This window comes from Anopheles cruzii, chromosome 2 (genome assembly GCF_943734635.1).
Source record: "Anopheles cruzii chromosome 2, idAnoCruzAS_RS32_06, whole genome shotgun sequence".
Classification (NCBI taxonomy): Eukaryota; Metazoa; Arthropoda; class Insecta; order Diptera; family Culicidae; genus Anopheles; species Anopheles cruzii.
In genome coordinates this window covers 42,279,336-42,304,714 of record NC_069144.1, presented here as the reverse complement: position 1 = coordinate 42,304,714, position 25,379 = coordinate 42,279,336, and the positions used below count along the sequence as shown (strand labels likewise).

The following is a 25,379-nucleotide window of genomic DNA, read 5'->3' as shown; positions in this document are numbered from 1 at the left end:
GTTAGTTAATTATCGGGAACGGGACAGCCGTTTCGTTCCGTTCGCGCTTCGGTTCCGCCGTGCCAATTTCGATTCCTCGTTCCGTTCTCGTTCGCGTCAAAGTTCACAAACGGCGGCCGCGTCACACTAGTAGTTTTGGGGAAGAATCTATGGACTATTTTCAACATGTTTGTTTGATTTAATTCAACCTTTTATCGCGTTCAGGAATACTAAATTAGCTATTTTTCGATATTTTAGGCCATTTGAACGGCCAAAGTTATGCAATCGGCATGACAACTGCTCGGATATCAATCATAGTTTTGACTTTTTAATGGATAGGAAAAAACGAGTTTCTGATAAAAATCTTATTTCGTATTGATGCAACAATTATGAAGGAATATTAAGTAGTTGACTTCTTCATCTAAACTCATAACGATATTGTTTTCTTCTTAATCAGTTAACGTCTTGAGCGTCCTAACAATTTGGGCCTCATATTTGCCTTCTTTTCAAGCCATTTTCGTAGCCAATGCAATCACAACTTCCAAACTGAATTTGTCATTCAATAAATTTTGCATTACACTTATTCTCCGTCATTTTTGACACTTAAAAAATTCCTCCAAGGACTTCCGCGCTCTACTTGAGCCTGGATCAACGTTTTCGGTATTTTCAATTTCAGAACTATCGTTCTTCACGTTCAGCATCAGGTAAATACTTGTTACCTGTATAGGCTAATTCGACTATTCGAGTAAAACTCAAATATTTTACATATTTTACCTCAATAATAGAAAAATAGGATGAACAACACATTTGCAACATGACATGAGAGAAAACACAAATTCTTCAAAAATTCATCAATAATGCGAATGCAAAATATTTGATTGTTTCGTCTCGAAGAAGGATCTACAGACTTTCTAATGATATATTAGGTACATTATCCTTTGAAAACCATGCAAATGATCGTTCGAGTAGTCTATAAAAGTTGGCTTAAGAAATTCCGTTCTCAGAAATTCAGACAGATAAATTCTCGGAATCTGCGCAACCCATAAGGCCAAAAATTCGTATTTATCATAGTTAACTTATCTTTTTTAAGGAAATATTACTCAAATCCTCAAGTCGGTTTATGCCGGTTTATTTTACCGAACCGTGCTCGAACCGGGGCACAGGGAAATCCCACGTTCAGCCCTTCGGAGGACGATTTTCTTCCGACCCACACGCCGAAAACCGGAAACCGGGCGCCCAGCTGAGCGCACGGAACGCAAGTCGGCACAAGTACCGCAACAACGGCGGCGGCTCGGAGGTCGATCGGAAAGGAAAAGTTGAGAAAATTGCAAACTCCACGTGGCGGGCGCCAACATCGCGGAATACGACGCACTTTGACGGCGAACGGCCTGTCGCCGACACCCCCGCCACCGCGGGGCGACTTACCTTTTCGACAGATGAAGTCACCGGGAGAGAACAGTACCGGGCGAAGTTTTAGCACCAGCTCGCACAGGAATCCGGCCTCGGTATTTTGAAATATTTCTACTCGCTTAAGCGTATCTAAGTGAACATTTATCGCTATCTCAGCCTGCGAACGACAGAGAGGGAGACAGGAAGAGAAAGAGAGAACAGAGGGAAGATTATTTAGCGCTTTGAGCCACGTGGCCGACCGCCGGTTCGCTCCGTTGCTTACCTTTAATTTATCAGGAAGACATGATACAGCTCGCTCCTCGTCCGAGCACTTTTGCGTCAGCCAGAGGTAATCAAACCATTTTATGACCTTCACCTGCAGATGGTTGGGCACCCGCCGCATCCGCATGTAGGTCTTGACACCGTCCAGCTTGGCTGCGAACGATAAAGGGCGGAAATCAATCGATATCGGTCAGATAAAAATAGCGCCCCCAAGCCCAGATCGCGAGGGAGAGAGATAGGGAGAGAGAGAGAGATAGAGAGAAGGAGTGAGTTAATCAACCCAACCGGTCACGGGCAGCCCCCATCTGCGTGGTCGATCTGCTCGAGAGCTTTGATTAAAACCGATTACCCCAGAGACGTACGTTACGTGTCTGCCCTTCCGGTCACGGTCTGACCTTTCGAGTGGGCTACACTACTACTACGACCTGCCTGCCACCTGTTACACGCCGTCGCCCTCATGTCGTCTCAGCCTGCGGTTGCAGCCGGCTTCTTTGTTGCACCATTTAGTGCACCAGAGCTGGCCAGCCCGACCACCGGCAATTGTTTCTCAGCGTGCATCACAAACCCTTCCCACCGGGGACACCAAGTGGTGTGCTTCCGTTCCACTGGCGCGGGTGGAACCCACTGACCCTCGGTGCCGGCTGGGGTTCGCATTAACTTCCGTTGCAATATTACAACAACGGCAGCCCGCTCGGGATGCATCTGCTCGCTGCTATCGGAGTGAGCCGGGCAAAAAAGGACACGCTTCGGCGGAAGGAAGACGAAGAAGTACGGCTCCGGCTTTTACGAACTGCAAAAGATCGTCCCTCCCGTCGGGTGGCGAAGGGTGGCACAAGTTTTCCAACATTAAGCAGACTTTATGACACTTATCTTTTATTATGCTTGGCCTCGTCTCCTTCTCTCGCACACACACACACACTCATTCTGTCGCTCTCTTGTTGGCCCACCGAAGTAGCGAGGAACCGGCCGGCCAGGGCCTTCGGCGATGGAGCGATTAGCAAACGATAGTGCAACAATGTTCCGGCAGCAAAATGGCATCCATCAGTGACCGATATTATCGTGTGTCGATAAAATGTGTGTACCAACCGCACCCACAGCAGGGTGGCACATGCTTGAAACATTGTTAAGATTATCTACCCGGAGGCCACGGCATTGTTTGTGGTAGACTGACGCCGCAGTGGCAGCGTGTAGACCGATTGAGATCGATCGTTGAAAGCGTCGTGCCCTTAACTGATTCCGGGTTTGTTGAAGGCCTCCGAGAACCGAGTATTGAGTTTCCACTAAATTAGCGACCAATGAGAGGCAATGTGTTCCTCGAACGAAATGGCCACGCTTCCTGGCTTTAGTGCGCTTTCTCCATGATCCGAACCTTCCGATGATCCGATGCGGATTTAACACTCAAATTCATAATTTAAATTACAATTTCAAGGAAAAAAGAGCCACAGAATGGTCCTGCCTGCCCTGCCCCGGTGGTGGTGAAATCGATCGTCACCGCAAAACCGATTCGTTTGCCCAAACGTATGTTGCCAATTGGTCGCCCTCGGTACCCGGATCACCCCGGGCCGGCCGGCCAGGCGCTTAATAAATCACGTCCCTCTCTCTCTCTAATTATCTTTCACCCAGTTGGCCACATTCGAGTCGAAAAAAAAAGCAAAAGTGTCACCACCAGCCCACCGACACCGATTGGAAATCAATCCAATTGTGGCGCTCTGGCCACGCAGCATAACGAATGCTGCGTGAGGCAGTTAAAAACACGTGCTGCCACCCCGGACCGGACCTGGCCGAGCCTTTCTTATCCCCGTGGCGAGTGGTTCGCGGTTCGCGAGCTGCCAATCGCTTTTGTCCATTATTATGACCGGCCAGAGCCCCTCCTGGGTCCGCTGGGTCCGGGGATCCGCTTATGTTCGTTTCGATGATTTATGAAACAAAATCGATGCCACGCGCGCGCTCGCGCCATTTGTGATTGGAAGCGCCAATGGAGCAGCAATGATTTTGGGGTTGCTGTTCTCGCTTTTTTGCTGTTGTCGCCGTTTTATCCTTAACCGTGTGTGTGTGTCCTTTTGGATTCCGGCCGGAAAGGGCAAACAATGGCCACCGAGGGCCGGCCGAGTAATTGCCACTCTGACGGATCGGCATGAGGCGTGACAAATGGGTGTCAAACTTTGTTTTAAGCCACTGGCCACTGGACTGTGCCCCTTGCCCAGTGGTCTGTCGAACACACGACACGACAAACAGAGGCGCCAGAGGCAGGTGTGTTAGCACGCATTGTGCACTGTTGTTTGCCGTTCGCCTTGTTTCTTGTTTGGGTCAGCATCCTGGATCCGCGGTCCGCGCATTCTGGGTCCTGCCCGGTGCCGAAACGGTTTGTCGGTCCAGTCTGGTGAGAGCGACGAGTTTAACAAACCAATCGCCGGAAGTGCAGCTCGATGGACGGGTTGTGTCGCCCCGTGTGCCTTCCGGGAAACGTACCCCGGCACCGAAGTGTGGGCCATTATTTACGCAACAGCTTTCGTGGAACGATTGCTGTTCGCACTCACGGTTGTTGTTCAAAGTTCCAAAAAATAGACACACACTTCCAGTTGATTCTCATCGGCATCGGTTGGCTTTTTGGTGACATACTCGGAACGAGAAGTTCCGAGACTGGAACGTAAACGAGGGTTCGTGGAATGTGCGTAAATGCTGCTGAACATGGAAAACATTGTCCAGTAAAAGCGCGTTTTTCGTTCCACATTCCAATCCCACAGTCAAAACGCTGCCTAACAACGTAAAAGTAATGTCAATTCTGCAAACGGTTGTGAGTCGGGCAGCGTCTAGTGAACAATAAACGGGACTTACAATGGAAACAGTCCTTTTGGTGTGATTCTTCGGAACAGTCCCCATCGAGAGTTAAGCAGTTATTCTGTAATCGGCCGAGTAGAACAATTTTTCTACAGAATAAAAAATTTTACTTTATTATTCGAGGTTCCAAGGGACTTTCGAATCGAATCCTAGGAGGAATATCTGTCCAGGTGAATCTTTATTTTATCACACAACAATATAATTTATTTTAAGTACTTGAGAAATAAATGAGAAATCACGTCGTCTGTATGTCGATCGCAATTCGGTGGACTCCTTTTTTTGTTGGACATCACTTAAACATCATTTACTAGGTCTATGCGTTGGGAACGGGACTGTTTTTAACACACAAAAAAAGTTTATTTTTGTTAAGGCGATTTTCTATTTTATTAAAAGTATGTGCCTTCGATAGCTATACATTTGTCCTATCTCTCTGCTAAATCATGGATTCCCAGACGAAAGAATTCTTCGTCTTTTTAAGTAAACCAATTAGTCATCCAATTTCGACTTCCTCGTAGATAAACGAAGACCTGGTCAGCCAATACGTGTTTCATCGACGAAAAAGAATGATATTCGGAAAGAGCCAAGTCTGGTGAACAACGCGGAGAGGGATAGCAGCTCCCATCCAAGTGATTTGATAGTATCCTCAAACAGTTTGGCTGGGCGCCTCCATGTTTTTGATAAGAAAAACGGCTTTTTGGTCGTTTCTCGATCAATCGATGGGTTGCAAACCAAAATAAATTTTGTTTCGACCTGAAATCATTTACCTGATGTTAAAACAAGGTAATGTAAAATGAACCACTAAACTGGGAAGTCCCAATCGGCAGGTACAGCCATCTTTTTAACAGTCCCGTTCTCAACGCATAGACCTAGTAAGTTTAAAGTCCTTTGCTGGGTTTAGGGTCTAGTTTAAATTTATGTTAAGTCTGATTCAAAATCTAGTTTAATTTTAAGCAACAACCATCCCTTGACTGTTGTCCAGCTGCTAAGGGGTAAACAAACTCCCGAAATGCAGGGAAATTTAGTGGTTTAGATATTCCAAATTTGGTCATTCATATTGACTATGCGGTTTATCTATTTTGCGTTTACATGCTTTTAAAAAATGCCTCTACCTTACTTTTAGCCTTTAGCAAAAGATCCAGGGCAGTTCCGAGTTGAGTATGGAAATAGTATCCATTTAAATCTCAAGCAAACGATAGCACCACGATAAGGTTGATATTATTACACCCAGCTGTTCCATTGCTTATTCATAAGCTGCTCCATGCGAAAGCAATGAATCTTTAATTTAATTTTTATTTACAATATATTGTTACCAGAAACAACATGTGCCCACATTCGAATCCTAAATCTGCCACACTTCCTTCCGCAGGACAGCCGAGCCGTATCGGAAACTGTCGTCAATATCTATTTCCGGTTGCCCCCGGTGCTGTGCCGGAAATTTTCGGACAACTTTGGGCTCGTCGATTTCTTTTATCCTCTCGCAGACGCTGGCCTATTATATAGTCCTCGGTCCGGTTCAGTTCCTGGTTGTTTGGAGGCAGAAATAAATGTTAATCCCGCCTCCTGGAAACAGCTTGCCTGGGGCGACCGGATCCGAGCCTTCCGAGCGCCTTTGTGGGTCACGCAGGATACGCTTCGCAGGTGTCGGATGACGCAAGCATCAGCACCATCATCACCGTCATCATCAACGCTAGCGACGAGCGAGCGAGCGAGAGAGGTGGCAAACAAACGGCGTGCCGACGTCACGGGGCGCCCGATGCCAGCAGCCGGGCAGGAAACAGGGAAGCTGTGTGAGACTGTGACGTAGGGTAGGGTAGGTAGGCCGGTCGATCCTTGTAGGCCAAGCCCGGGCCTCCATTGACGTAATCGGCGAGAGATTTCCTTTTTGTTCTCGCCCGAAAGGATACTCAATGGCGTGCGAAGGGGCTCATTGGCCTTTGTTTCGACGGAGGCGCATCAGGGTTCACGCGGCTCCGCGCTCCGTAGCACCCTGACCCAGCACCCCGGCTCCTAGTCGACCCGATGATGATGGTGCTCCGGGGCCGGATGCCGAGCACGCAACAGAGTGCTCACCAACAGCAGCAGCAACGAATGCAGCATCCGCATGCAACCGAGTGCATCGGTGTTGGTGTTGGTGCAGTGTTTGTGCTCCATCGACTGGCGGGCCTCAAGGCATCGAACTGGCGAACAGCTGGTGGACGGCCACTCCGCTCGCACGCGCGACCATCCTTTGTGTCCTTCGCAGGTGCGCTCTCTCTCTTTCAGTCGCTCTCACTGTCTCGCTTTCGGAGATTCGGACTACTTCCCTAATCAAGCCAAGCCGAGCCAAGCCGAGCCCACCCAGCCCAGCAGCAGTAGCAGCAGTCATTGCCTGCGATGTGCTCAGCGTGTACATAACCTACTTTTTATCCCAACAACAAGCACACACACACACACACACACAGCGACCGACAGCGAGGGATACGGGCACATAAACAAAGCTTCGTGGGGAGGCCACACAGGGAACCGGAGAGAGGAACCGGAAACGAAAGCCAGTCTCTGCGGTGATGCTAAAAATAGACTCGCCTCGGAACGCGCCGTTTTTCGGCTGTCGCAGTGAAACGGTCGATAAATGTACGTCGGCCCCGGAGCAGGAGCAGGGCTCCACTTTTATTTGCAAAAAGTGTACGTGTCCGTGTCCGTGTGTGTGTTCGACAGAGAGAGAGAGAGCGAGGGATGTTTGAGTTTTCCAGTGAGTCTAAAAATAGACCTTCATCCCTCATCGATTCCAGGCCATCCAGAGGAACCGGAAAAGTTTCACTGAATTAGGTGTTCCTTCTCTCGCTCTCTCTTTCGCCAGCGCGTGCTTGGGTCCGCCGAGCCCCTCGGCGCTTGCCTCTGTGTGTGTGAGTGGCTCGGTTGCGAGATGAAGGCGAAGTGAAGCCCCACAAGAAGCATTAGGCCGGCGGAACCTGAAGCTGAGCTGTGAAGGCAACCAACGACAAAAAAGAAAGCAAAACTTCTCAGCCACCCAGCATCGCCAAGAAGTCCAAGCTCCACAGAGAAAGCGAGAGAGAGAAAGAGAGAGAGACCGGAAAAGCCAGGCACGTCGTCGATTCCTCTGTTTTGCATCATGTTTTCCTTTCGCACTCCGCTCCCGCTTCCGTTGGCCGTGTTTTCTTTTCCGCCCAAGTGGTCCGGCTGGCTGCCTTGCCCTTTTCCAGGGACCCGCTTTTGTCGGCGCCTTTTTGTCGAATTTATTTTTGCCCGATTTTGTTTACGCTTCTCGATTCGAAGCCGATTTCGGTTAAGAAAAGAGGAGCCTGGGCCGGATTTGGCGCCCGGTTCTTGTTTGGTGTCCCAAAAATAAATGGACGGAGATTCGGGTTCCATTTCCTGCCGAACGCGAGCGAGTCTGCCCGCTTGTCATTGCGATTAGACGTGAGCGGTTCAGTGGCGTGCGGCATCGGCATTGACATTCCGGCAATCCGGTTCAATCGGTCTCGAAAGCGGTCGGTCGACTTCGATTGGCCACAAGTGGCGAGGCCAGCCGGTCGATGATGCGGAACGCATTAGGCGACCGTATTGAGTAAATCATTTTTTTGTTTTTTTGGTAACATTCTAAAGCTGATTATGCTCCGGTCCGATCCTCACGTTGGCCACATGAAAGACTTGTTTCGTTAGCATAAAAATATGCTCCTTTTTATGGCCACACTGCGAGAAAGGACTTTGGGTGCGAAAGTTTCACCAAACAAACTGTAAACCCCGGTGGCCCCGGTGGCTGTTTTGTGTGTGCCACACTTCGAAGCGATGTCCCAACTCACAATTTAATGACCCCACACACCGGATGGCGGAGTTGGGGGGCGCCATTTTGGGGAGGGCGCACCAAAAACGGCTCGCCCGACGACGCAGAGCGACAAATAAAAGTTACCATGGTGGCAACGTTTTAATAATAACTCAACAACGGGCCCCCAAGTGTTGAGGTGCCGAGGTGTCATGCGCAAGTTTACTTGCGAAACATAAACAAATGCCACACGCCACCCCAGGTCCCGTCCTGCAAATGAAAAAAAAAAGAGCGAAAGAGAGCGAAAAAAAAGTTACGGGCTACGTAAAGCAACCCCGTCACTCGGGTGTCAGTCAGCCAACGAGCCTGTGCCGAAAAGTCCTGCGGCGGGAGGGCAGTAAAAAGAAAAGTGCACGAGGGCAAGGCGGAATTTTTGCTCGGAACCACCCAGCACCAGGCGCCTCCATTTCGCGTGGATCCACCACGTGGGGCTCCGTGTGGTTGAACTTGCGCCTTTCGCCGTTGGGCCGTTCTGGGAAAACAAGCGCCCAACTCCCAACGGCGATGCAAACGGGTGGACCCATTCCCCCCCCCCCCTTTCGCCCCGCCCCGGTGGCCTGTTTTGTTCCCTGCGCTACCCGGTTGCCGCTTGTTTGTTACTTTACCGCTTCCGGTTCCGGTTTGAGTTAGGGCGCAGTACGGCGAACGTAACAAGTGCGCGGTGGGCGAAAAGTTGAAAGATTGTCAGAATCCACTTCTTGGGGCACTTTTCGTCACTCCGACTACGATGACTCTGCCAGCCGCCCAGCCGAGTGAATGCTCGCGCTGAAGCGTGAAGGAAAGGGCCCGGAACGTGTGCGTGTGTGTGTGTGTAGAGGATTTGCCGTATTTCTATGCTTCGCTTATTTGAGCGTCTTTCGACTCGCCGTTAGTCGGACGATCGGATCGGGACCACTTGTCTTAGGCTTTTCCCGCGAGTTTTCCCGCTCGGTCTCCACAACGCAACTACGCCAACTAGCGCACACACACACACACAGAGCGGGGCCACGGTGTTGTTCACGGGTAGTCACTTGTAAAACGGTGTGTAAAGGGTGTTCTGTGCAGCGGCGATGCTCGGTTTGCGCTGAAGTCATGCCGAAGTTGGTTGCCCCAAATGCGAACCGCACGTTCTCACGTTCTGCCCCGTCACGTAGCGGAACGGAAGCGGGTTGGCCGGAAAGCGGAAGCTCGTTAGGCAGTTATTCTGGACACCCCCTTGCCTCTGACCGGGCCCGAAACCCCGGCCGAATTGCATCGACCGCCGGTGCTAACGATGGGCAGCCCTTCCCTTAAAAGAGGTGGACAAATAAATTGCCGGCCTAATTCGAACAGAACCTGCAGCGGCGCTGTGTAACGAGTAACGGCCACTGTTTTTGTATCGTTACCACGAAACTGGTCAGTTCATTGTGATTTTTGTTGTCCGAAAATCGTCAGCCATCATGCGCCTCCATCGAACGCCAAGCATTTTCGTTAAGCGTTTGCGACCCACACGGCCGGATTCCGGGTAGCAACAGGGTGTTGCTCCATGGCTGTCAGGTTCAAGTGTCAGCCATTTGAACCAGGACAAAGGTACGCGGAACTGTCATTTTACTCTGGCCCGCACCAGCACCATAAAAAAAGAAGGGAGCAAGCGAAATAGGCGAACCGCCATGAGTCAGCGCCGGGAAAATCAAACGTTCCGGCGAGTCAAGCGGCGAGTCACTTCAGCGACGGCTTCAGAAAAAGTAGCCATTAGTCGGCCACATTCGGTTCGGGGCGAAAGGGCGTGTATGAATAGAGGGCCCGTAGCCCTCTCGGGCCCTCCGTATTGCAAAGTCATGTCGTGTGTCAAGCAGTTTCGCATCCATCCATCTCAGTGGGCCGAAACATTCCCTGTACGTCAATCGGCACAAAGGATTCGGTTCGCTTCTCTTTTTGCGCCTCACACATGGACCACACCGAACAAGTGTGTGCGTCGTCGGAATAGGCTGGCTTTCCGCGTCGGAACTCAACGGAAAATAGACCGACGCCGAGGACGACGACGACGGCTGTTGCGCGGCTGGGGGAAAGTAAACTCTTGAAGTGTGTCACGCCGCTGCTGTGTTCTGGAAGAGGAAAAATGCAAAACCTGCCCTAGTTTCCGGTAAGGATTAATGAATCAATGATTCTTGGGCCATCAAAATAGAGTCGAGTAGCAAATAGGAGTCTGTGGCTTGGGTGCGCCAAATATGCGCGTGATTCGTGAAGTTGGATTGTACGCCTTTGGTCCTGGGCTCTTCCATGGATTCCCCGCACACACAATATTTCCCGCCCGAGCGTCCCGATTTCGTAATGCTGAAACATTAAGCTAAACGGCAACGGGGACGCACGCGCGGCACGCAGGTTGGACCGCATAATGGCCATAATCAAAGATAGATCTGATGCGAGGTCCTGATACCGAGGGCCGCGCGCTGCCCGCTATGAAGCCCCCGACGCCAGGGCCCCCGTCGCTAAGAGGCATTTATGATAAATGGTTCGGGGCCAGGAAACGGAAAATGAATGGTTTGCGAGCCCCGTTTGAAGTGACATTTGTTTCTTGTCCGTCCGTTGGTGGGCTGTTTTCTCTCGTTCTGTCTTTCTTGCTTTTGTTTTTTCATTTCCTCCCTCTGACGCGCGCTCATTTCACTCTCCCTCTCGCTCTCTCTCTCTCTCTGTCTGCCTTTCTTTGGCCAACATTCCAACGAATCTCCAGGGATCACTTTCCTCCGCCCAGCGTTGTTTTTCTGTTCCTGGTGTCCTGGGCATGGGCACTGCGCCCCAATTGCGACACTCTGACATCATGTTTCGTTTCAGCCTCGGTGCCATTTGCAAGCCGCACTGTGTGTGTGTCTGTAGGAGCAACGATGCCCTCCTCCTGGAACGCCCGGATATCTCAAAACATCAAGTTAAATGACAGCCAAACCATCATCTCCCGAGCGGGTCTTCCGGGCCTTTGGGGAATCCTGAGTTGGTGACTCCGGAAAAAACGAGGCCCGAAGCGAAGTGAGTGGGAAAAAGTTGCCACAAAGTCCACCAAATGTAGCATACGCATCCTGCCGCCATGTCGATACACAGTCCCGGAACCGAGTGGTATGCGGTGCCGTGGCGAGGCGCAGGTGGTGGTGGTGGTGTACCAGTGTACCACATACATATATTATGTTGTCAATTTAACAGCTTCAGCACGATCGCATCATTACACTGGGCCACGATTTCGCCGTGGTCCTCGTCGTCGTCATCGTCGTCGGGCTGCGATTTGATACGGGCACACTTCTGTGGAGCTTTGCGGAGCTGAGATTTTTCTCAGACATTTATGCTGCGTACGACGATGACGACGATGACGACGACGACGGTTGAAGGATCATCACGTATTCGTCAAATTATGTTTTTTTTGCGGCAAACCGGCGGCCCCTGTTTTGCACTTGTCGCCGGGGAACGGCTGATCCCTTAGTTACCAGGCGCGAAGTGACTTGCGAAGTGCCGAGAGCGAGAGGCGTGAAAAATGTGGTCCCGCAGCCGGTGGTTCCTCGCCAGAAGAGGCAGATGAAATTAATCATAAGCCACCTTAAAGCTGTTCCTGTTCTCCGTGGCAAACTTTAAATGGTTCCACACGCACACGCAAAAAACATAACGCATAAAGGTAACCGCAAACAGTGGGAAAACATCGCCGGGGCCGGGCATAACATCTGTTTCAAGCGACAAGCCTCGGGAGCAGAATCATTACTCAGCGATGCCTCGTCACACGTCGGCGTCGTCGGCTCACGAAATGGCACCTCCCTGCTGCACCCGGGCGTTGGAGTTTGAATAATTCATAGCAATCACGTCGCGGTAATGCTGCTTGCCGTGCCGTGTTCTTATGTGGTTCGGTGGGAGATTCGGAGCAACACGCGGCCCGACCCGGCCCGGTGAAGCATCGTGTTGTTACGTTCCGCAACGCGCAACAAACGCGCGGGCTTGAAGGATGGCCGGAACGCATGTCAGTTAATCGAGAACGATGTTGAGTGGTGTGGCGAGCAACACCACTCGGTGACACTCTTGGGAACCGCGCGGGAACCATGGGCGGGGGAGTACATCGTATCCTGGGTGGTTTTTATGTGGCCAGAATATCGCCGCTAGACGGTTGACCCATAACCTTTAACTTTTAGTAGCGGCGCAGCGTATCCCGGGAGTCGATCTTAAACTGGCCGAACCGGGTAATGAATGTGTGTGTCTCGTATGAATTCAGCACGTTTGTAGCTAATCAAACGTCGATGAACGTTGATCAATGCTGAACAAAAATGGGAACAATTTATAGGTCTAACGAAAAAAAAGAAACTTTTTAACCCGCACATAAACACATGTTGTGTATCAAAATTAAACACAACGATGTTCCAGTCCGGCTATAGCATCGGAGGGAAATTTTTATCTTTGTCCGAATTGATTGATTTGAGATGCATCTGAGTATGATTTTATCGAAATTTAACATTTCCACGCTTTGGATGGTTTTAAACTGGGATGCATGACATTTCATGATCCATTTCCGGTACTTGGAATGTTGGTGGTTTTCATATCCTTTGGAGTGCAGCTATACTGCATCCCAACGAGCGTTGTTTACCTTTGCCTCTTGTGTCGTTCGAATTTGATTCGAGCTATTGCTGGATGGAAATATCCGTCTGACCAGAATCTGGTGTCTGACAGTAAGATATTGAATAATTATTACTCAACGCCAACGCCATATAAATATTGGAAAAGAACAAACGACTGGAACTTTCAATCTATTGCCAAGGTATCATGTGTCAAATGTTGATGATTTCAAATCAGGCTTCATTGGAATTTCGATGTTAAACTCAAAGTTGGCCATCTCAGTGTTAAGGCAATTTAAATGCTATCGTAATGAACTAATCATCAACGACATTGATCGGCCATCAGAAGCATTGATTCGGTTCGCCTTCAAGAAATCTCTTGAAGTGTTCTAGCTTTAACTAAGCTGTTTCAGGTGCTAGCAGCTAGCAGGTCATTCTACAGCCTGAAGACATTCATTCGCTCGCATCTGAGGCATGGACTCTGCCCAATACTGACAAAACTTTCTTAGCCGCGTCCGAGAGGAAGCTGCTCAGATTAATATTAAGCCCCATATTTGTAGAGGGACTATGCAGAAGCCGCTACAACATGGCCATGGCCATGTCATGAGAATGACGGAAAACGAACCAGTTCGCCTAGGAAAGAAAGTCTAGGATCTTTCGACCACCATAAGACCATTCTTTTGAACAGCTTGAAGTATAGTAAGTTCCACATGCCAATCGAAAGTGTCCCTCGGCCTGTCTTTCCTTAGAAACTAAATGTTTCATCTTGGCAATTGTTTCCTTTGTCAAATTCCAAACTTGCATCTCAGGAGTTATCTTGCTGGGTTTGTTATTGGACTATTATCTCATTTTCGCTCGCTTCTATTCGAAGACTTCTTATGCGAAAGATCACAAAAAGTTTTCCATTGCCCAACATGCCACCACAAACTACAGAATGGCCCAATCGTGCCAACGTCTTCGAAAACTCGCTCGAAGTAAACTTCACCTGAGTTCGATAGCAGAAGAGTGCGCAAAAGTAACTTCAACGTTGCCATTGACGGCACCGAACGAAAAAGGAAAACAAACTATCTACGTGGTTCGATTTCAGTTAACGTGTCACAACAAGTACCCCAAATTGTATCCCATCCATTGAGCATCTCATCTTTCTCATCGTCCCCGGCCGGTCGACGGAAGAAGGCAGCATAAATCCAACCGAACCGTGAAACATGATCACCCGCACCGCGATTGGGCAACCGATAGAAAAATTTGCCAATCAACGCGCCACAACGTGCCCAAGACGCCCGCAAGAAGGTTTTTTGGCACGAATAATGGCACCGAAATATCGGGGGCCGTCTCGATATGCTCGACGACGATGCAGCGATCGTTGACGCCTTGGCGTGAGCGCCTTGTGGCGGCAATCAATAGCAAACAAATTCGGCGCCGCCATCAGTGTGGCCGTAATTCAATCACCTCGTAAATGTCATCCAAATCAAAAATTGCATTGTTCGCACGAATTGCCGCGCGGTGAAAATCGAACCACGAACCACGGGTTGCGGGTTGGGCTCCGAGGGCAAACACAGACCCGCGCCCCCTTTGCGGGAAGTGTGCGTTACGCAGATCGATCGGCCCCGCCGTTCCCGGCACGTCCAGGGGCAGATCGATAACCGGATCCCTTTCGAAAGGACGAACGGCATGACGTGACGGTGTACGTTTTTCGGGTGAAAAGGCGGCCGGTGGCGGTGGCCGGTGGCTGTGAGTGCTGCAATCGCTTTCACACCGATAAGCACTTCACGTGCTACCTTCCACCGCACCGCACTTGCCGCGGACCCACCCGGTGGAACTCAGAGCCCGGTGTGCCTAGGCACCGTGCGTCAATCACAAAAACGGGGCCCCTTGCCGGTTGACACCTTGCCGGGGGTAACGGCGTGTCACGCCGTTTTTCCATTTCCCATTTTCTCGCCCAACCCCCACCACACCGCACACGGGACGGTTCGCGGGACGGGGTGGCCTATGAAAACAAGAAGCAAGAAACCGGGAAACCGCTCCGAGGTGAGGCCGAGCGGAGATGAAATTGCGAAGGCTTTGGGCGCCATCACCACCCCTTATCACCCGCGCACCACACCATGTTTGTCACACACACACACCCCCCACACCACGCACCGACCCCACCGGACGTCGGCCCGGACGCTCAGGAATGTTGCTCACGGAGAGCTTCGCTTCGCCCTCCAGCGAAGGTCCTGTGTTTCCCCTTTGGTGTGTGTGTGTGTGCGGTCCCGGCACATTCCGGAAAAAGGTGTTTCCTTCGAGTGACAGCAAGAGGAAGAGAGAAATGTGCTCCAGCGCGGCCTGCGCAACAAATCTAATATGTAAATCCATAAAATATTAAGATTGTACAACAATTTTATTTGCGCCCCGGAGCGTCAGAGTCGGAAAATTGCCTGCTAACCCGGCCCTCACGCCCTCTCACCCACCGAAACGGTTGGCCAAAAGGAAGCCCGCCCTAGCACTCGTCCACTCGGCCGTCGGCCGGCCATGTCTGGGTAATTTGTTCATCTCCTGTCATCGGGGCCGGGCCTGTTCCGTGGTCCTGTACGCGATTGTTTGCTGTGCACTCGTCCCGTCTACGTGACGACCCGACCTGAGGGACGAAAGTGGACGTTGCACCGCCGGAAAGGTGCACCCGGTGACCCCAGACCCCGGACCATAATCCAATGTGCTTTAATACTTTTATATTGCGCCCCGAAATGAGCACGATAATTGACTTTTCTTACTTCGCGTCGAAATTGGAGCAAGTTTTCGTTGGAAAACTTCAATAATCCCAACACGAATTAGAATGCAAATGCGACGCGCAACCAGAGCGCAGAATGGGGCGACTTTGTTGGGGCGCCCCAAATCGTCAGCCAGCCAACCGGACCGGGGGTCGTATTTTCCGGCCCAAAGTTTTCCCCAGCGGTGAATACTTGCGCACTTCAATTAGCTAACGCACGACGCAGCGCGATACGAGGAAGTTTGTGCGCTACTTCTTCAGTGCACCGCTGGGACCCCTCCGGCAGAAGGAAGTCTCGTTTCTATTGCTTACGTCACACACAGAAGCCGGGCCAGGACCGTGCGCGACGACGTCGTCGGGTGCATCGGAAGTTAATTTATGTTTCATTCATCCGGCGCACGGCGCACGGGTCACTTTTAATGAAACATTATGCAGCGAGGCCGCGGCCGATCGAGAAGAGCAGAATGGAGCAGAAAGTTGATCGGAAGATAATTTCCGCCCGCTCCCTTGCGGGATCGTATCGATTGTGCACCGGCACCGTGGCACGGATTGACGCACCGGGGCGACGACGACGACGATGAAATGTTTTAAGCATCGTTAACGCAATCACCGGTCTCGGATGGCGCCAGTCGCGGCGTTCGGCGTTAATTTATGTAAATTTACTTAACTTCTGCCGCTTGCCGATCGACTTACAAGCGGTTTGTGTTGATTTTAGTACTCATTGGCGTACCGAAAGTTCCGCAGAGGAGATTTCTTTTTTGTTCCCGTGGCCGTCAAATTAACAACCTAAGGGCTCCGTGATGAAGCATAACTACCGAAGGTTCGGCAATCAAAAGTTTGGGCTGGAATGGAACGAGTAGCGAGAATACCGCAGTCGGACTTCAAAATTTCACTCCACTTAAACTCGATACTCGATGCTAGAGGTTCCGAATTTTTCCAACCGGTTCGAGTGTCCAGTTCCTCTTCAAACCGAACAATCCGGTGATTTTGTGGCGACTCTCAACACGTTCCGTGAATTTTGACGGTACGTACTGTCCCATTTGGTCATTTTTCGATCGCAAATAGTTGGGAACAAAAATCGATTCTCTTCGGTGACTGCAGCACAATTCTGTCAGAGGAAACGAAATGTCACAATCCAACGGAGCTCGACATTCCACTAAATTGTCGCTGACACTACTTTGGTCTTTCTCTCTTTTTTGATCAGATTAAATAAAAATAAATTGGCGTAATTTTTCTCTCAAACATCTGCGAAGAGTTTTAATCAGTGTTTCCAACACTGTGTTGACTCAACGCCGATGACCTATAAAAAGAATTGGGACAATGTAGCCGTGGAACGTTGGACCAAACGTAGGCCGGACGCGGGACCGAGAAAGAAGTGAAATCGGTGTAAGGCAATTAATTTGGATCGCTGCAAGCCGGTCGAGAAAGTATTAAAGAACATTCAGGAGAACGTCCTGAATTGATCAAAATTGTATTTCTTCCGTTTCCAGGTATTTGTTCGAGAGAATGTACTTGAATCGGCTAGATCGTCCGAATGCTTAAGCCAACCACACGTTCACGTTTGATGTCTCCACACCCGAGCACACTATGAGATAGACTTTTATTACAAGAACATGCCAACTTGGCAACAACGCAGAGCACAGAGTGCCCCAGAAGAATTTGAAAGGGACCCTTCCGGCAAAAAGGTACTTTGACAGCCATTGGCCATTTTGGGCCACGACAAATGGGAAAGAGATACAGCGATTTAGACGACGTTAAAAAGTGCCGTCCGACCGACAACTTGAGACACGCTCCGTTGGCTTCTTCTGGTGGTTCCCCCGCTCTCGTTGCGCGTATTCCCTCCCTATTGTGTCACCCTGTAAACACCGTGGTACACTTATGTTTGCACACTAGCGCCAGGGGCGTATAATGGTTGGCCGCCCGCCAACAGCCCAACTGAAGCTCCTTGGGTTTTTGGCGTTGGTTTTTGCCCCCTTTCGTTTCGATCGTTTTGCTTCGAAAACAAACACCACGAGAGCGTAAATAATGGGCCCAAAGTGGAACACGTCAACAGATAAGATAAGTTGGGAAAGGAGCAAACAATGCCCGGCAAAACTAATTTTTGTACAAATTTCAAATCCCGCCGTGTCTGGTGCCCGTATAAATTCGTTCTCGCGCTCACACACACACAGGGTTGTTGCGGGTGGGTCTAATCAAAATGGTTGATTCGACATCATCACTTTTTCGCTGCCAATTACACGCCTTCAAACGACCAGCATCGTCATCGTCACTTCCGGCGACGCACGCCAAACCCACACGCCATTTTATGGGCCGTTAAGGCGCATCTAGCTGACGCGGTGTGGTGGGAAAAGTTTCCCTGCCAGGACGGACAGAACATTGGGAATCCGCCCGGAGCGATGAGAGTTACGTTTTAACAGCGCACGAACCAACCATTCCAATAACAGTCGCTCGAAAGTGACGGTCATCGATCGGTCAACTGCCTCGCAGCCTCACAGAGAGCGTGAGAGAAAGAGAGAGATAGTGTGTGTCAGTCAGTCAGTGACAGTGACTGCCTGAGTTTTCGGCTTTGCGCCTTTACTTTCGGCCGTTTTAGATCCTTTCCAAGCGGAGCCAAGTGCGGAGTCGGCTCCACCGGGGCCCACCGGGTGGCCGTTTGATGAGTGAAGGACAATAAATTTTTATTCCATTGTTTATTCAAATGTGTCTCCTCGCAGTGCGGCCCAAAAATCGAATCGACTTTCCCGGTGCCAGGGCTGCAAAACGAAGAACAGCGTTCTATTTCCGGCAATGAAAGCCGGCCCTGAGCGTGGCGGTGGGTTGTTTAATTCCAACAACCATCATCCATCACGGAAATCGACTTTCCCCGGCCGCGTTGCGTTGTCGGTGATTTTGTTTTTACAATCGATGGTCTCCGTTAGCCCCGCGTCATCGCGAGCCCTCGGTTTTAGTGCCCGGTGTCAGTGCGTTATCGATCCGTAGGCCGCCCGGATGGTAAACCACGGCGAATGCAAATTTTGGATTCCGAGAATGTTTTCCGAGCCGAAGAAGACGAGATTAAACCCGATGCCGATAAGGATGTCTGGGCTGGGATGTCAATCTCTGCTCTGGCACTTACCTTGAAACTCCTTCCGGGCCGCGCTGACCGAGGTGACGATGTTGGCGACGTGGCCGAGCACGGTCGCGAACAGCATCAGCCCGAACAGGAGCTGCGCGATGACGAACACGTACTCGGCCTTCGAGCGGGGCCGCGGCAGGTCGCCGATGGTGGTGAGGGCGAGCGTGCACCAGTAGTAGCTCTGCAGGTACTGCTTCACCACGTCCGCCGACTCCGAGTCGTGGAAGACCCAGTTCTTCGAGCCGAAACCGTTGTTCTTATAGATTATGTGGTACAGGCAGCCGTTCCAGTGAAAGATGACCAGCAGGTAGTGGATCAGCGAGGTCGAGCGGAACAGGTTCGGGTAGTTGGTGTGGCGCTCGGTCCGGTCCATGAACGCCCAGAACCGGTAAATCTTCACTAGCCGAAACGAGCGCAGTATCGAGTTGAAGCCTATCGAGAGGTATAAAAAATCTAACGGCAGCAAGCACAGGCAGTCGATGTAGAACGTCGTCGAGTTCATGTAGTGCTGCCGGAGCTTGGTCGAGTCGGTCTGCAGGACGCCGTCCTCGAGGTAACCGGTGCGAAAGTGGAACAGGATGTCTACGAGGTATAAAAAGTCGGAAAAGTAGTCGAGACAGAACCACACCACGATCGACTCGCCGTTGATCTCCTGGAACGCGAACCGGTAGATGATCACCCAGAAGTTGTACAGGAACGCCATCGAAACCACCATCGACCAGTAGTAGCAGAGCCGGCCGGCCGGGTCGAACACGAACGACCACCGGCGTCCGTTCGACTTCCGCGACGTGGTCGAGCAGCCGGACCGCCGACCGAACCTGTCGAAGAGGCCAAGCTTGCGTTAGTAACATTTCAGCCTAACTTTCTGGTTGTAATGTAAAATCGTCCTCGACGAAGGAACGTGGAATAGAGATACTGCGAACCGAATCGAGTGTTGAATAAAACATGTAAAGCATAACATAGCATGTTATTTAAGGCCAAGCGGTGGTTTGCAGGAAAATGATCAGCTGTCGGTGGACGTCAAAGTCAACACGAATTTCCGTCGTGGGTCGTGCGACATTTGGTGTAGGCTTCGTCTTCGCCTCACGAAGTTTGTATGGTTCAAAAAGAATTGGCGCAAACCTTGGATGGATCAAAAAGCAAGCAAGTCTTCGAGATAATGTTTGTTTCAACTCATGAACCAAACAAGACCGCTGTGTGGTAGCTTTAATGCGATACCGTTAATCTGATGAGCTTGTCAAGCTTCTTATCGGCCCATGCCATGCAATGTAGTGGCCCCGATACCAAATAGATTTTCGAACGTCACAACTGTCAAGCAACGGGGAATACATTTTTGAATCGTTTTCGCGAATTGAATTTGTGGCTGGAACAGGAAACGGAACGAAACGAAACGAAAACAATGCATAAAGCATCCCATCCACCGTTATCGATCGTTCCGCACACACACGGTTAATGATTTTTCCGTTAATGGGAGCGAATGGAAAAAACCGAATTATCGTTCCCGGCTGTCGTTGCGATAATTGAGAATTGATAGTTTACACTCGAAACGGGGTTCGATTAAATTTAACCGACCGACGGAAGAGGACGATTTTTCGAGTGCAATCGAGGCGGGCGGACTCACATGTATCGGTCGGCGCCGTTGCAGGTGCTTCCGGTGCCGGTGGCGCCGCAGGGTGGAGCGGCCAGGTGGTTGGTGGAGGCCCCCCGGGTCGGGCAGGGACCCATCGCGTTGGCGTTCGATTCGCGGGGCCCGGTGCGGCTCCACGAACCGAGCAGCGGCTGGTCGCCCGGTTTCAGCTTGCTCCGTTCGCGCTTCCGGTCCTTCCGCGACAGGTCCATCTCCGAGGTGGTGGCGGACACATGGGAGTGCAGCGGACGGGACGTGCCGGACGCCGACAGGCTGTCGCGCGACGAGAAGAACCCCTGCTGCGATATGCTCTGGCCCAGCTGGGGGCCCGACATGCCTAGCTTCGAACTGACGATATCTGCACGCAGCAGGAGAGAAGGAGAGAGAAAGTGAACGGATTTGGGGGTTAATGGAAAACACATACACGCACACCCTCGGGATGGGAATTGAAAAATCTCAAAAAACGAACAAAATGGCCGCAGTGGAAAGTAAAAGTCTGCGCGGTAAGTGTCTCATAAAATCATCGCGCTCGTAAAAAGTAAATGTTACACATCGCCGCTCGGGATCCTCTGGCGTGGGGGAATGTTGATCGAAGAAGTGAGAAAAACGAAAAACGAACGCCGTCACGGATTTCCCGACCGCGCGCGCGCGCGCGTACAAAGAAAATGGACGATAATAGACGCGGGGGTCGAAGAAAGAAAACACATTTTCCGCGAGTCCGCGTTCGCGCCGCAAAGTCAGCAAAAGTTGGTGGCCGGCCGGCCGGCCGGCGATTGCTCAATCGAATGAATCAAAGTTCCGTGCGGAACCCCGGAACGGCGCCCATTGAATACTAACAACATAATTAGGACCTTTGTGAATAGTTTACCAATTTCTTGTCCGACCCAAAGCATTAATTAGCATAACTGGGGCGCCTCCCCCCCATTAATCAGCAGCTTTTAAGCTCGAGCGCACCTTTACTCCACTTCACCACCCGGATGCCCGTTGTTCCGTTGGTCAGCCCTCGGCCCTAATCCTTGACGAAACAATGGAGCCGACCGACCAAAGCCTGTCCTGTCAGCGTCGGGATGTCGGCCCAAATTTATCGCCATTGGAAGCAGATGATGTGTAGGTGTGCTGATCCTGCCGCCCCGTTCCGTACATTAAAACAAACGACGCCTATCGGGTCACCCCTTTTCGATGTCCGGACGATAAAATCGAAACGCATCGTCTCGGTCCTGCCGTCAGACCACAGATCATTATTAGCACACAAAGGAAAAAAAACATCGGAAGACAGTTTTCGGTACGCCGGACGGTCGACCCACTTCCGTTTCCGCCTGCCCTTCCGGAAGCGGGTGAAGCGCCCAGGAAGGTGCACATCAGAATTCGGATGGGCCCCGGGGTCGTGGCAGGAAATCCGATCCGATCCGGCCGTTCGTGTGGTAAAAAGGACATTTTTTCTCTCTCCGCCAATAAAGGATGTGCCCTTTTCCTGTGTTTAATGTGTGCGTGGCAACCACGGCTCCAGTTACGGTGCGCTACACGATATCGCCGAACGCCGCCCTGCAAAACACCTTGGCCAAAGGTCGCCGTGCCTTGTGCATAATTCGTCAGCCCACACCCGGTCACACATCCCCCACCCACAAGGTCGCTTATCAAGCAACGGCGCCAGATCGCTCAGGTTCGCTTCGTTATGCTGGCGGAACGAAATCCGGTGCGGACTCGTTTCGTGACCAAGATTTTGTATGTGGACCGAAACCATAAAACCTATTTCCGAACGAGTGTGACACACGCGCCCCGAAAATGGCTGACTATCGAATTTCACGGCCCCCACGGCTCGAGAATCGATTGAAAATTAAGACGAAGATTTGCTAGGACAGCAGGTCCGTCCCGGTGCGGAGGTCTGCGCCCGAAAGATAACGTCGGCCACTTCGAATTTGCTGGGGTGTGTGTGTGTTCCAGCTTCTCGGTGTGATACGGGCCATCAGAACCAGGATCCCGTCCAGACGTAAGATGGCGACAGCGAGCGCTAGACAACATAATTCAACGGACGGGCAGCAGAGGCGCAAATAAGCGCATTACGAGTCCCGAGGTACCGAGTGGTGACGATGGATGATTATGATGTGCGCAGGATGATGACAGTGGGCATCGGAGCGAGTGCTTCAGGTGCCAAACGCCCGGAGGACGAAGGACCGCGAGCTGCGATGATGGGCCTGGTTAATGCTACTGGCAGTAGGTAGAACACATGGGCTGAAAAGTCTTATTGCCTTCGAAAAACTAACCTTCAAAAGAAAACGGTTTAGAATTTCTTGATTTCGTCACTAAATGTTTGTGATTTGTTGTGTTAAGAGTGACCCTTTTGTTGTTATTTCCAAAACAATGCATCAAAAACAAATTGGGTCTTTCTGTTTGACTCTGCTTCTGGATGGGAAAAATACCATCCGAGCGGAGCAATGGCTTGAGAAGTGTTATAAGGACTAAAGCATCTGAAGTAGACGGACGACGATAAAATCGTTTTGAGTGATCAAAAAGTGAAGTTGCGTGAGTCAGTTGACATTGTAAAGATATAAACGCATGGCATGAGCATTTGACTATGAGAAAGCTCCGTTCAAAGTGGATGTCTCGTTTGCTTTCACCAAAAACAAGAACCTGTGGATGATTCTGAGAAGTGTTTGGCAACGTAACAAACTGGAATTCTGGCGTCGATATGTGTGACAATGGATGAAACATGGATCCATCACTTCACTCGTCAAAACACACGTCAAAACGATCGTTATCCGGAGTGGAGCAAGCAACTGGTGAACCTCGTCCAATGCGCCCCAAGGCACAAAAAGCGGCTGGAAAGGTTATGGTGTCGGAGTTTTAGGATGTGCGTGGTGAGATATTTATCAAATATCTTGATAAGGCACATAACATCAACAGTGAATTGAACTTCGAATTGAATCCACATCCACCGTATTCGCCGAGGATTTCGCTGCCAGCGACTACTTTGACTGTTCGTAGACCTCGAAAAATGCTCACCGGTAAGAAATTTTGCTCAAAGAGAAGGTCTTCGATTTCGCTGAAGAGGTTATCGATGAAACTGAGGCCTATTTTGAGGCAAACGATAAACCGTTCAACAATAGTTGCTATTGAAGTGCTAGAGCGACGCTGGAAGGATTTTGTGGCAAAACAAAAACTCCTTTTCTTTCTTAGGCCCAGGACTTTTCAGCCCCTGTGCCGACCTACGACCTACGACAGAGAATTGGGAAAGAGAGAGTGACCTCCGGCAGTTCCGGGTTTAGACGATGGCGAACGACAAAACCGTGAAAACAAAATACGTCCGACGGTGGACCCGGTTTTTGGTGGCCAGCGGCCGGCGAGTGACGTGTTCGGTTGTTGGATTGGAGTTTAGCCTCCTCCCCTACATCTCCCCTCCCTCCCCCACCACCCGCGCTTACCCATGAGACTTTGGCGGCTCACGGAGTTGCGGGTGCGGTCGGCGGACGACGGTTGTACGGTATGGTAATCGGAGCCACCGGTTTCGAGGGGCGGCGGTGCCAGATGCATTACTGCCGCATCCGTACCGTTGAGCGAGTGCGAGTCGAGATGCCGCGACAATTTTGTGCTGTCAAAACGAGCATTGCCGTCATCATCTAGAAAAAGAAAAGGCGGGAGAGAAAGCGAAACGTCAGTTGGCCGTCGGCGGTATGGAGCGGGACGAGACGGGACGAATGGAGATGACGGGTGGACCCGACCCGGGTGAACTAATGGAGGGTGCAGGGTGGGTGACGTCGGTGAGGTCGGTGAGGATGAGTGACCGGCCCAGGTGGCGCAAAGCAGCGACGCGGGCGGCGTTAACCGTTCCTTTCGTTGGCGCCCGTTTTATGGCCTCAAAAAACCGGTTGGCGTCCCAAAGCCTCGGAAGGCCCCTAATTAGGTGTTTCGGAGTGCCGAGGCGTTGCTAGAAGCTACAAAAAACCAACGGTCCTCCCAAACCCACAGTGGGCCGGAAAATTTATGCTGAATACTAATTGAGAAGTACCAAAGTTTCGGGCTTCGGCCTTTTTGGCGGCCTGCGGCCGAAAGAAAGTACAGCAACTTGAACCCCAAGAACTTGAATCCGGGGCGCGTCCGTCCGTGTTGCACCTATCGGGGCTTCCATTATGCTCCCATTATGCTTTGGACTTGAGTTGAATGTTTTGGAAGCACGCCGGTAGAGATGTACGCCCCATCGTCAATTGCTGATGGCTCGGGTTCAATCTGGTCCGGTGCATCCAGCCAAAAAGTTCTACATCCTGCCGGCAACGGAATCGTCAATTATTAAATTTCCCACCCCGGTAGCAGTCGAAGAAGTCCGGAGGGCACCATCGCAACGCCACACGAACGGCCCCCGGGGCCTATCGGTAACGCTTCCGCTTCACCGAGCGCCAGGCATCCCGTCAAAGACAGTTACAAAATGTCATTTCACCGTTTGCCGCAGGTTCCGTGGCCGGACGGCAACTTCAAAAGCTCACTCACCAAGTCCAATATTTGGCTGGGAATCGCCTCGGCAACCACGCTTCGCTCCCACGAGAGAAGGGGGCGCTGTTTGTGTGCGATGCTGTGGCCGGATCCCCGGACAGGACGACGGCGTTGAACCGTCGTCAACAGCACTCGACAGTTAAATCTCAACGCGGAAGAGCACCGAGAAGCTGATGTGCGCTTCGGCCGCGTCTTATTCAATTTATGCTCCGCTGGCCACCCTCCGCTGGCCACCCTTCGAGGCCGAGCGCTGACAAAGTTTAGTGCGCGGCCCGTTGAAAGGCGGAGCAATTATTAAAGTCAGCAGCTTTCGGGCGTATTGCTTCGGTTGCCGGCCGCGGCCAAACTGTCACACGGCTGTCGGTCACGGACCGCCGTATCGTCCTGGCCGTGGCCACCGCCGCCCGCCGCCGGCGCCTGCCTTATGCTCGAGCGCAAGATGTGTCGCCCGAACTTCGCCCTAAGTGAAACCCATCTGGATAGAGAGTTTGGGGCCGCCGCGGCCCCCACCGAGGAGGAATGCTACCGGGCTGTGGAACATTGTAGCCAATTTATGAAACGGACCG

The 25,379-nt window shown here is 51.2% G+C and overlaps 1 protein-coding gene across 1 annotated transcript in view; it reads right to left on the bottom strand.

Annotated features, from left to right (window-relative positions):
- LOC128277959 (cyclic nucleotide-gated cation channel alpha-3) overlaps positions 1-25,379 on the bottom strand; it is a 48,941-nt gene that overhangs the window by 10,043 nt on the left and 13,519 nt on the right. Inside the window, exons 2-6 of the mRNA XM_053016575.1 lie at positions 23,751-23,945; positions 20,326-20,689; positions 18,705-19,522; positions 1,652-1,803; positions 1,405-1,546 (exon numbers count right to left, since the gene is read on the bottom strand). Of these exons, the coding sequence (XP_052872535.1) occupies positions 1,405-1,546; positions 1,652-1,803; positions 18,705-19,522; positions 20,326-20,689; positions 23,751-23,945 (1,671 nt within the window). The remainder of the gene's footprint in view (positions 1-1,404; positions 1,547-1,651; positions 1,804-18,704; positions 19,523-20,325; positions 20,690-23,750; positions 23,946-25,379) is intronic.